This window comes from Aspergillus udagawae (assembly GCF_001078395.1).
Source record: "Aspergillus udagawae IFM 46973 DNA, scaffold_8, whole genome shotgun sequence".
Taxonomy (NCBI): domain Eukaryota; kingdom Fungi; phylum Ascomycota; class Eurotiomycetes; order Eurotiales; family Aspergillaceae; genus Aspergillus; species Aspergillus udagawae.
Window position 1 is genome coordinate 498,390 of NW_025091271.1, and position 11,813 is coordinate 510,202.

The window sequence follows — 11,813 nt, forward strand, 5'->3', positions numbered from 1 at the left end:
GTCAGCCAAAACACAGCACAAAGCCACGCCAGAAACATTAACATGCCTTAAAATCAGTAACAAAACAAAAATCACATAGGAAAAAATCACATAGGAAGCCGCGCCATCTCCTGTAAACTCCAATACCTCCGCATATTTTCTGCCCCCAGCGTCCTCACCTCCTCATCCAGATGCTTCCACAACACTTCCCCAAATCCATCCATAAGCCGCTTTATCTCCTCCCGCTGGAGGTCGACCTCGCCACTCCGGCACTTTGTCAAATACGCCTCCAGCTTCTCCAGGCCCTTGTGGATCTGCCTGTGCTGCGAGAGGAGCGCCAGTTCGCGCCGGAACTCGGGCATCTTTTTCGCGAGCACGGGGAAGATGTGCTGCTCTTCGATGGAGTGGTGGAAGTCGAGCTGCGAGCAGAAGCTGAGCCCGGCCATGATGAGTTGGCGCGGGGAGAGCCCGCCGGGCTTTTTGCCTGTGCTGGTGCAGGCGTCTTGGAGTTGGTTCCAGGTTAGACGGAAGTGGTTGTGCTGTGGTCGTTGTTAGTGGGGTAGAATGATGGGGGTAGGGGCGCGTACGAATTGGTCCATTTGCTCCGCCATTCGGTTGTAGGTTCGAAAGTCTTTTGGTGAGAGCGGGGGTAACGGTTCATTATTTCCGTCTGGTTGACTACTAGAGTCTGGGGATGCTTGATGCTTCTTCTGGCTCATTACTGAGAATGATTGATGTCGGGTTGCTACAAGGAAAATTGGTCTATGGACAAGTGGAACTGCACGTAGGCGGAGAAAGGATGGCCTCTGGATGATTGGAAGCCTTCTCATTGACGACAAGGGATGTAATGAGCGTATATGGGAGAAGCATTTCATATATTTGTAAGGATAGAGCTTTTCTTCCTTGCGCTGTATATCCCTCCCAGGTGGGGATGGAAGAGGTCGCTGCGAATCAGAATTGCCAGCAAACAAGCAGTGCGCATTACAAATACCTTACAAATAAACTTATTTTCATTTCGCAGGAAGAAAATGCAAGTGCTACGGTGAAGACTAGTGTCTTGCCGCTCAGACTACGACTTTTCTACAGAGAAGCACCAAGTATCCATTATCGAAGCGTCAATTCAGAATGCAAAACTATATAATTACAAGGAATGTCCCAGATCCTCAATGGATGTTTGCCATCTCAACGTCAGGAAAACTGAACATTGCAAGACACACATCTAGTACGTCACTGGGGTCAAAGAGATAAATCTCCACTCAATATCAGCACTTCTTCGGCACAACCACAGCCATGAAAGGGCTGGATTGCAATTTGACATCCGTGCTAGGCAAGGTCGAGTAGACCAACGGGCTGGAGCAGCCACAGCAAGACATGGTGGAGAGATCAAGAAGATTAATTGGTACATTAGGTAAAAGTATCTCTGCAAGACTGACGTGGTAAGTAAACAGAAACATAAGTCGTCTGCACGGTCAGTAAGAATCTGGATATCAAAACAGCTTAGGTGAAGGTCGTAACTCCGTAGTAGTAATACAAGGCTATAGCTCTCGGTCACGCAGGTGCTTGGGCGGGCGGAAGTTCCCCTTGCGGAGTTCCTGCCACGCAAGATCGAAGCGCGCACCAAAGTACCAAGCGAATCCAATCTGAAGGTTGTTAGCAAGTAATGGTAATGGCAAGGAGCGACAAGACGTACCATTACAATAGAAACGAACACCACAATCACGCCCATGAGAGCCATCATAAAGTAGACGTCTTTGCGTGTTTCAGCCTCCAGCCTGGCCTTCTCCTGTTCGGCTTCAGACTTTTGGCCCAAGACACGCCGGTTGGCCTCTTCGGCCGATTGCGATGGGAAGATGGTCTCAATGAATTTTTCAATCTGCGACTGTTAACACTTGGAGGAAACCGCAACGAATAGAGCATACGCACCTTTGCGCAGGCGATGCCGATCTGGAGGAAATTGGGATCTTTCGGGGTGTTCTTCTTGTGAATCTCACGGGCATATCTACGGAAGGCCTCATAGAGAATCCGCAGGTTCTGCGTCGACTCCATCATTAACTGGCAGGCCTCGCCCTTCTTGATTTTGATGTTACGTTCAAAAATCGTCGGGTTGCGGAAGCAAAGGGAAAGGGTAGCAATGGCCATGGACTGGGGGATGGCGCAGAAGTTGAAGACACTCTGCTCGCGCAGACCAGCAAGGTAGAAGAGACAGTCCTCCGCATGTTCCAATGCGTTGAGAACCATCTCGGAGCTGCAGTTCAGTGCAGCCTCACGATTCTCCGGCTTGAAGAGATCCTCAAAGTCGGTGACGTGCTTGGACCAAATTTCTTTGGGCCAGAACTGTCGACCGTCGTCGAAATCCTCACGGACATCGCGAATGATGTTGGTCTTCTGCAAGAAAAGCCCCATCGACTTGTACAGCTCGGTACGCTTGAGCAAGGCGGGGTTACCGAACTCGGCCTCAACAAAGAGGCGAGTCGACCCTTCTCCGACCAGGCCAGCAACATACCAGCAATACAGGTCATATTCCTCGACTGTCTTGACGCTTGCATCGTCCAGCGCAGCTTTGCGACAATAATCAGCCATGCCATTGCCCATCCTGCCCGTGATATCCTTGATAACGGCCTTGTAGGCAGGCTTCAATTTCTTGAACTCGGTGATGACATTGTGGAACTGAACCAGCAGCTCGCGGTCCTTCTCCTCAGGCCGGTTACCATTGAAGGTCCAGCCATCCTGCTCAAGGATGTCTTTGAATCCGCGAAGAAGCGGTTCCTTGGTCTCCAAAGGAATCGAGGTGTCATCCTCGATGGTGTCCAGCCCACGGAGTGTCAGGTAGAAAATGCACATGGGAAGCAAGAGCTCAGGGTGAAGCTCCTTGATCACCGCGCTGAAGCTCCGGCTCGTCAGATCCAGGAACTTGAAGCATGTCTTCGCTGTTTCTGACTCGTTCGATTCATCGCGTTCATGAACAGGATTGTGCCAGATCTTCCTATCAGCAAGGACGAAAGGGTGTCCGTAAGCAATGGCACATAGACACTAAGGGCAAGGAGAAGTGCTCATAGCTACAGGCCAAGACCAACCATTGAAGTATCGACCTCAATTCTGAGGGATGGAAGATGTAGTAAAAAGCATTTGCTGCAGCGCCCATGGTGAGGTATTTGTAGGGAAGAGGACACGGAAAAGGAGAGGACGGAAAGGCGGATGTTGGCGAGAGAGGGAAAAAAAAAAAATAGTGGGAATGTGGGGAACACAACAAGCGAATCAAGAAGAGCTATTGACACAATTACCTGTAAGATGTACAAATGGAGAAGCGAGGAAAGAAGAAACAGATCTCACTGACAGGAAAGGTGGACGAGAGGTGAAACCTAGGAGGGAAGAAAGAGAAGAAGACAGGAGATGGGAGATTATTACTCCGTATATTGTAAAGGGGCAAAGCAGAGTCTTCGGTTCGTATACAATGAGTGGCTAAGGAGCCTGAGGTTCTCCAAGGGAAATTCGAGGGAAAAGACCGTGTCTTGGCGTGGGCGCATAGCAGGCTCCTATCATTACGCATGGATTACGGCCCTTGAGGTCCAGTTTAGTGTTGGTTCCTGTTATTTACCCCTCTACCTGGTGTGGCTGGCGGTAATTGTGACCGTAACTTACTTATAATACCCCGACAGATGTTTCCCCCCGCCATGACGAAACTGCCGTCGGAGAGCATCATCAGGCAGATAAAAATTATTATCGTCCTCGGTCAGCCAACTAGTCGGGCAGGTTACAATCTGCTTTTCTCCTGATTTTCTCTGGAAAACTTCTCATCGTTTGCGACCTTGGGGACGAAACATATCGCGCTTCTGGCTTGATTAACTGCAAGTGATCATGGTCGCAGACACTACCTACTACGATGCTTTGGGCGTGCCACCCACGGCCACGGAACTCGAGATTAAGAAGGCCTATCGGAAACTGGCCATTGTGACTCATCCTGGTCCGATCACTCCTATGTCTTTATGAGTTCTTGCTATTGATTCTGACTTCTCGACTAGATAAGAACCCCGGCGATGAGACTGCGCATGTGCGATTTCAGGCGGTGTGTATACTTCAATATATGGAAGCGTAATAGATACTAATCTCTCGGTACGATCAGATTGGAGAAGCCTACCAAGTGCTCAGCAATGAGGAGCTACGAAAGCGTTATGATAAATACGGAAAAGAAGATGCAGTTCCAGGTGGCGGTTTCGGTGAGTTGTTCAGGTGTGATCGAGCTGTCGAACCATACTGATAGGCGATGAAGAGGACCCGGCCGAATTCTTCAGCATGATCTTTGGTGGCAGCGCGTTTGTGGATCTGATTGGTGAAATCTCGTTGATGAAGGACCTGACCGCGACCATGGACATCACTATGCAGGAAATAGAGGAGCAAGAACTGGCGGAAGCCGCGGAGGAGAAACTCCATATCCACGATGAGGAGGTCAAGGCCGCTGCGGCGACAGGGGAAGCCAGCCATGCCGCTGGCACCGCAGCCCCAGCCTCAGCTCCAGCTCCAGCTCCAGCCGCAGCCGCGGAACCATCAGAGAAGCCGGCGCCAACCTCCGGAACGAGTACACCCCGTCGCTACTTGGGACAACAGGCTATCATGGACAAGTCGGAAGAGGAGGCTCGGATGGACGCAGCCGGTCTGTCTCAGGAGGAGAAGGAGCTGCGCAAGAAGGAGAAAAAGAAGGGCCTGTCTCGGGAGCAGCAAGAGCGCCTGGCTGCTTACGAACTGGAGCGAAAGAAGGCTCGTGAGGAGCGAGTTAACACCCTGGCAACCAAGTTGGTCGACAAGCTAAGCGTTTGGACGGAAACCGACAAGGGCCCCGATGTAACCCGTGCCTTTGAAGAGAAAATTCGCCTTGAAGTGGAAAACCTGAAGATGGAATCGTTCGGTCTGGAGATTCTGCATGCCATTGGTGCTACCTACACATCAAAAGCTACCTCGTTCATCAAGTCTCAAAAGTTCCTCGGCATCTCCGGTTTCTTCTCTCGACTGAAGGACAAGGGCACTCTGGCCAAGGAGACCTGGACCACAATCTCGACAGCTATCGATGCGCAGATGACCATGGAGGAGATGGCCAAGCTGGAAGAGAAGGGCGGAGAGGACTGGACCGACGAGAAGAAGGCAGAGTACGAGAAGAAGGTCACCGGCAAGATTCTGGCGGCCGCATGGCGAGGCAGCAAGTTTGAAATTCAGAGCGTGCTGCGCGACGTCTGTGATCAAGTTCTGGGTGACAAGCGCATCAAGTTAGAGAAGCGCCTTGAACGCGCGCACGCCTTGGTTATTGCTGGCAATATCTATTCAAAGGTAAGCCTTCCCGTTAGAGCTCTATAACATCACAGAAGGCTAAGTGAACAACTATAGGCAGAGCGTGATCCCGAAGAAGAAGGAGACTACATGGCCTTTGAGCAGCTCATGGCCGAAGCCATGTCGAAGAAGGGCAAGGACGAGAAGAAAAAGAAGAAGGAAAAGTCGAAGCATGAGCATCATCACCATGAGGAAGAAACCACCGCATAGATACCTAGTCTTGTTTATATCCTTGCCATGAGGGCCCGTTCTGCTGAGCCTGTGGGTTACCGCTGTCTATTTACTCTCCTCTATTCGATTCTGTCCTTCGGGTGCTTGGATACGTGTCTTTACGCCTTCATGACCTGCTCAGGACTTTACATTTTTGCACGTACAGTATATTAAACTTTAATAATAGATTGGGGTGTTGACGGCGAATTGTTTCGTTAGATATCTGCTTGCCGCTAAGTCGAACGACCATTATATATATAGCCCGTTCGGCAATGTGATACAAGCTATTGCTTATCATCTACACCTCTTGTAGAAATTGCTATCAGTTGACCGGAAACAGAATCCCGTACGATCATTGACTCGGCTATGGTAGGAAAGTTCCCAAAATTATCCTCAAATCTTGGGCATCCTGTATGGCTTTTTCACGGCTGAGACGCCTTCTCCCCACGCTCTTCGGCTCCTCCTGGTCTCCAGCCTGTCAGCATTTCACCGCCAGAATATTAGAATCAGCTGCTTATAATTCAATCTCTGATTCTAATCCAACAAGAACCTTCTAGACGACGGTGTATTTCGGCTTGTGATAATGTTTCTGAAGCAGGGATCATGCCACTTCCCAGTTTCCATTTGCTGATAATGCGCAGGGTGGGCACGCGAGCAATTACCCAAATAAGTCAAGGACTATCCGTTACGAACGATCAACATCCGGATCTCCTGGCGAAGTAGTCTCCGAGACCCATATCTGATCCTTGGCCCTTAACGACTTCAATTTGACTGGTGGCCGGCAAGACGCTACTCACTAAATGAAGCTTCGTCGGCACCACTCAAGCGTAGGGCGAGATACGTACCCTCCGACTGGCGGTACCACCTCAGCCCCTCGCGTACAATGCTACCTCGGAGTAGATCCCTGTTACTCCACTCAAAAGCCGATATACCGATTACCAGGCCATCTCTGACGCTGTGTATCTCCATACTTTGTCGACTGCACGATGTCCTGACCGACAGAAAAACAACCCCGCATATTTGCCTAGCTAGTCCCACCATGGGCCGACGCACGCATATAAACAGGCACAGCTGCCGGATTTGCAATCATGATGGGGCAGTACGGAGTAGTCTGCTATTGCTACTGACTTGATCCCCATGCCTCAATTCCTTGGTTCACTCATCTCGGCATTCGCCTTTCTGACGGCCGTGGGAGGAGTCTCTGCCGCCCCGACTGCCAGCTTCTCTGCGCATGTACCTGCTCCGACAGGTGCCACATTCGCCTCTGGCTTTGATATCACGACTAGCTGGGGTAACCTGAGTCCATACAAGGATGTTCCCGGGTTCAATGTGTCCAATGGCGTTCCCCGAGGCTGCGAGCTATCCCAGGTCCATGTCCTGCACCGGCATGCCCAGCGATACCCTGTTTCTGCCTTGCTCGATGGCGGGGGCATGGAAGCATTTGCGCAAAAGGTAAAGAACTATAGCAAACTACACGGCAGCAAAGTCGGCAAAGGACCGCTGGCTTTCCTCAATGAGTGGGAGTATATGCTCGGCGAAGATACCTTGCAGGTCACTGGAGCCGCGACGGAGGCGACCTCTGGGGCCAGTATCTGGTCGAAGTACGGGAGGCTGCTTTATCGCACCGGACCCAATGTCGCGGCCTGGGATTCTTCCTTGAATGTATATCCCAACGGGACTGCAAGACCGAAACCCATTTTCAGGACGACGTCGCAGGCGAGGATTTTGGAAAGTGCTCGATGGTGGCTGAGTGAGTGGCTCTCGAGGCACACCGCGCCTCTGTCTCCTGGCGTCTCGCACTGACTGAGATAGGCGGCTTCTTTGGCAACACCGGCGCAAATAGCTCCTATGCCGAGTACGACCTCGTCATCATTCCCGAGGGAAACGGTCTCAACAACACGCTCGCCTCAGACCATGCCTGCCCAGGCGATAAATCAGAGGGGTAAACCACCCTCATGCCCCCCCAGCTGCCAGACCCCGTACTCACCGAGTCCAGCACCAACTCAGCCACGAAATTCATCCCCAGATTCACCCAGCCGGCTCTATCTCGCCTCGCCCGCTTCCTCCCCCCAGACTTCAACCTCACCCCGTTCGACATCACCTCAATGATGAACCTCTGCCCCTACGAAACCGCCGCCCTCGGCTCGTCCTCCTTCTGCTCCCTCTTCACCGAGCAAGAATGGCGCGACTACGCCTACAATGTGGACCTCCAGTTCTACGGGAACTACGGCTTCGGCGCCCCCAGCGGCCGCGCCCAAGGCATCGGGTACGTCCTCGAGCTCGCGTCCAGACTCGCTGGACGCCTCATTCCATCCAGCGACACAAGCATCAACTATACCTACGACAATAACGCAGCGCAATTCCCGCTCCACCAGCCCCTGTACATGGACATGTCGCACGACGACGTCATCGTCGCTGTCCTTGCGGCGCTGGGGCTCGAGTACTTCCAGTATGGGAAGGAGGGTCTGCCGGATGTAATTGAGCATGCGCCCGAGCGGACATTCAGACTTAATGAGATCACGCCGTTCGGGGCGCGGTTCGTCTCAGAGGTGTGGACGTGTCCGGATGAGGGGTCGGTGTCGTTTAAAGAGTTGGATGCGATGCTGTATAGGAATCCCGTGGTGCAGGGTACGGACTATATCCGGTTTGTGTTGAATGGGGCGCCGGTGTCGATGGAGGGGTTGGTGGGCTGTGAGCGTGCGGAGAATGGGTTCTGTGCTGTGAAGGATTTTCTGGGGGGCGTGCCGAAGCTGAAGGAGGAGGCGATGTATCAGTTTGCTTGTTTTGGGAACTATACGAGTGGGCATCAGGTTGGGGATGGACGACCAGAGTAGCTGCTTTAGTTAAAATATGCTAGTGCCTGGTCGTGATTAGAGTTGTACCATGGATGGTCTATTCAGGTACCAGTCAGGCATTCACTGGAGATTCTATGGATCGATGCTGTGCAGATCTCTATGCTGCTCATTATGATCTCAGAATAGCTACTGAAGGACTTCTGTTCCCCGCTCTCTTCCACACCTACTATCTCTCATTCTACACTCCGGAGTCACTACCACATCTTAACACACAATCGTTAATCAGTCACTCGTTCAACATACAAAATGGAGTTCCACTCTCGCATCGCCCAATACTCTTTTGACGAGATGATGATCGATGATGCAAGCGCATCCCTAGACAGCTGCATGGTCAAGCACCCTTGCGATCTCAATGCATCATTCAATGAGGCACTGGCCACCCCCAGCCCTCCATCCACAGAGGACATATCAGACACAGAAACAGAAGCAGCGACAGAGGTGGTAGAAGAGATGGAGCGCATAAGAGCGCTGCCCTCCCGCCTAGAAGTTAACTTCACCACGCCCATAGACGGCTTTGACCGATTGCAACGCAGGCTATGCAGGCTTACACACAGAACTCGCGACAGTATTCTATATTTTCTGTCTCTGTACGGTATTTCCATTCAATATGCCTTGTATCCCACTGAGGAGAGCGGGATTCAGGGCGTACACGACGCTCTACCGGTTGTGTTCCTGGTCGCGAGAGAGGATATGCCAGTGTCAATGTGGAGGAAAGGTGTGAAGCGCGCATATGAGTATCTTGTGGACGTTGGAGGCTTCCCAGCCATCGAGATCCCCGTGTCGCGACAAGAGGCTCGATCCGAAGATGGGGCAGACGAGCGGATGAGCCGTGAGTGCAAGGTGTATCTTGCCAAGCTAGTTGCTTGCGGGTTCTGATGGCTATGGCGGCTTTGTCGAGAAAGAAGGTCATGCTGTTATTTATGGGAAAGGAAACCGACTGCTTTGCCGATTTTATTCAAGCTATTCAAGAATTTGGCTTGCAGAGAAAGTCGCCAACACGCTGCGACGTACCATGAGACGCTCTGTCTATCGACGAATGTTTGGTATATCAGCGTTGCTTGTTGCTTGTGAGGCATAGACTGATTGTATATGGATCAATATCTTGCAACGATGCCAGAAGCCTAAGCATGCCTCCATGTTAGGACAAATTTGCTCATATGAAGAAACCAAATGTATATGGCAGAGAGATGGAAGAGAAGAAATGCAAACAAATGAGTATATCGTCTCGATTAGCTTGCTCTATATCACAAATGCTCCCTCAGTGGACATATCCAAGACAATAAACATATCGCGCATCGGGTATCTAACAATATACCGGAGAGTGCAAGCAGCAGGATAGACAGAATAGCACTTTATCTTCGCTTAAGCAAATTCAAAAAAAGAAAAAGTAATGACCAAAGTAGAAGGCTGACGAAAGACGGCTGAAGGGTGAAAAGAGCCAGGGCCATGATAAAGAATAGGAAAGGACCTTAGTACGCCACAAATGCAGTAAATATGGGTAGAAATTGGATAAGAAATATAGGAGTGAACAAAAAAGAGCTGCAAGAAGTGACGGGAAAAGAAAGAACGGGCCTGCCCGCCAAGGTTATTGTGACAATGAGACCATGTTCAGTAGCCGATAGCCTCATTGTCAAGCATCTCGATTAGGGATTCCAACTCCTGAGATGCCAACAAAGGATCCGGAGGTTCAGCGACAGGACTCAACAGTCCCCGAGCTCTTTCTGCCTCCTCAAGAAGCTCGTCCGGCGAGAGGACTCGCCCGCCAAGCTGTACGTCGTTGACATGCACGCTATATTCAAGAGCCTTCTTGCCTTCTTTGATCAGCTCCTCTGTCCATCCGAGACATCGTTTGAGGCTTTGATTTATTTTCTGACTGTCCGCCAGCAATTCCTGGTGTTTCGCAAGGTCGATGAAGAATCGCTTCTCATCTTTTACCCGATGTCTCGCATCGTGCTCAGCAAGCGAATCGGGACTGAGAACACCGTCGTCCACGGTGGAATCCTCATCACTATAATCCGACAGTTCTTCAGGAGAGCGAATAGACGAGAGTTCACTCGCTTCCTCGTCCAATTCGTTGGTTATCGATAACGAAGTCCCTGAAAAGGACCGTGTAGACGGCGCCATGGACAAACGGCCGGAGCGACTCAGACGGCGATATCTTCGCAACTCTGCATTCTGCTTGCGCATCTCCCGCTCTAGAGTACGATTGATCGCAAGCAACGATGAGTTGCTGATTTCCAAGTCAAGGATTTTTCTCTCAATTCGCGCATTGAGAACGACGTCGTTGTTTGCCTGTCCGGTATCCGACTTCACCGGACTCTGTGCAGTTGCTGAAAGATGGGTGTCCACCGAAGTCATAGATCCATTGCTGAGAATTCGAGGCCTGAGCCCCGGTATCGACTCGGATGTGGCACATACCGCGTCTATCGGCGATTCGGCCGTTGATACGATAATTGGACTTGGCTTGAGGCCTTCCTTGGGATGAACGCCGCTGCTGGCGGAATCGAGACTTGATGACTTGATGTGCCTAACGGCCGGAATAGGTGGTCTTGCAGGAAACGCGCCCGAGAAAGAGCTATGAGCTTGGGAGCTAGCCTCAGAAATGTCATCACGCTGTGAGCTGACTTGTGAAGTAGCGTCCGAAAGTCTCGCCGCAGAGTCAGCGAGCTTAGCTGGCCGTAACCGGGGCGAAGCAGCCGGGAGAGCTTTTGGTGCCAACGCAGGACGAGATGAACCTATCGAGCGCCGCTTGACCGCCGGAGCTGTGATATTTGTCTCCTCACCTTGAGTCTGCTGCTCGTGTTCTCCATTGGCATAGACAAACGTTGCAGGTGAGGAGGGTTTACTTTGTGGTTTGGGTCGGATGTCAACCTCGGAAGAACTCGGAGACCGCGCATCGTAGGCATGAAAAAACATTCGTGAAGTGGAAGAGTCGGAATAAGAATTCGGCCGTGGAGTATTAGGGTGCTCTGTTGTCAGGGTCTTTGCTCGATTGCCTCTGGACGGTTCCAACCTCCCGGTCGAGCGAGCGGGACTCCGCTCGGTTCTGCATCCCCCTGAGCTCGCAACATAGGCGACACCCGCATGCGAATACTGTATTTGCGGCGAGGACTGTACGCTGGATGGTGCATTGCTCGGGGACGGAAATCCATCGCGTCTGCTATTGCGCGAACCCGATCGAGGGGTAATGTTTGCACTGAGGAAGGAGGCGGTCTCGGCGTCGGGGGTCGAAGAGGGGTGTTCAGAAGGGGCGAGTCTCTTGGGAGTGCGATACCCACCGGGATTAGCGAGCTTCGGCGTCAAGGGAGACTTGCTGGTTCGATTGAAGGCAGCACTGAGGGTTGGCGTGAAAGGTTTGGCAAGAGGGCCATTGTTTTGTTTATCGGAGGTCATAGTTGCGGGACTTGAGGGGCGGAAAGGAGGAGGACGACTTATGGCATTGCGAGACACCAC

The 11,813-nt window shown here is 51.6% G+C and overlaps 6 protein-coding genes across 6 annotated transcripts; 3 read left to right on the forward strand and 3 right to left on the reverse strand.

Moving 5' to 3' along the window:
• Positions 1-86: 86 nt before the first annotated feature.
• Positions 87-809, reverse strand: Aud_009679 (hemerythrin domain-containing protein; the record flags this gene model as incomplete). Its single annotated transcript, XM_043294528.1, has 2 exons — positions 87-518; positions 567-809. 2 exons carry the CDS (start codon positions 807-809, stop codon positions 87-89), a joined length of 675 nt encoding a protein of 224 aa, XP_043150463.1.
• A 705-nt stretch (positions 810-1,514) lies between these two features.
• Positions 1,515-3,121, reverse strand: erg9 (bifunctional farnesyl-diphosphate farnesyltransferase/squalene synthase; the record flags this gene model as incomplete). The annotated part of the gene is made up of 4 exons (XM_043294529.1): positions 1,515-1,619; positions 1,670-1,852; positions 1,903-2,962; positions 3,054-3,121. 4 exons carry the CDS (start codon positions 3,119-3,121, stop codon positions 1,515-1,517), a joined length of 1,416 nt encoding a protein of 471 aa, XP_043150464.1.
• A 713-nt stretch (positions 3,122-3,834) lies between these two features.
• Aud_009681 (DnaJ domain protein) lies at positions 3,835-5,505 on the forward strand (the record flags this gene model as incomplete). The annotated part of the gene is made up of 5 exons (XM_043294530.1): positions 3,835-3,940; positions 3,999-4,042; positions 4,100-4,193; positions 4,247-5,295; positions 5,353-5,505. The coding sequence occupies 5 exons, from the start codon at positions 3,835-3,837 to the stop codon at positions 5,503-5,505; spliced, it is 1,446 nt and encodes a 481-aa protein (XP_043150465.1).
• Positions 5,506-6,642: 1,137 nt separating this feature from the next.
• On the forward strand, positions 6,643-8,339 carry Aud_009682 (histidine phosphatase family protein; the record flags this gene model as incomplete). The annotated part of the gene is made up of 3 exons (XM_043294531.1): positions 6,643-7,255; positions 7,318-7,447; positions 7,502-8,339. The coding sequence occupies 3 exons, from the start codon at positions 6,643-6,645 to the stop codon at positions 8,337-8,339; spliced, it is 1,581 nt and encodes a 526-aa protein (XP_043150466.1).
• A 267-nt stretch (positions 8,340-8,606) lies between these two features.
• On the forward strand, positions 8,607-9,236 carry Aud_009683 (uncharacterized protein; the record flags this gene model as incomplete). Its single annotated transcript, XM_043294532.1, has 1 exon — positions 8,607-9,236. One exon carries the CDS (start codon positions 8,607-8,609, stop codon positions 9,234-9,236), a length of 630 nt encoding a protein of 209 aa, XP_043150467.1.
• A 732-nt stretch (positions 9,237-9,968) lies between these two features.
• Aud_009684 (uncharacterized protein) lies at positions 9,969-11,753 on the reverse strand (the record flags this gene model as incomplete). Its single annotated transcript, XM_043294533.1, has 1 exon — positions 9,969-11,753. One exon carries the CDS (start codon positions 11,751-11,753, stop codon positions 9,969-9,971), a length of 1,785 nt encoding a protein of 594 aa, XP_043150468.1.
• Between the last annotated feature and the right edge of the window lie 60 nt (positions 11,754-11,813).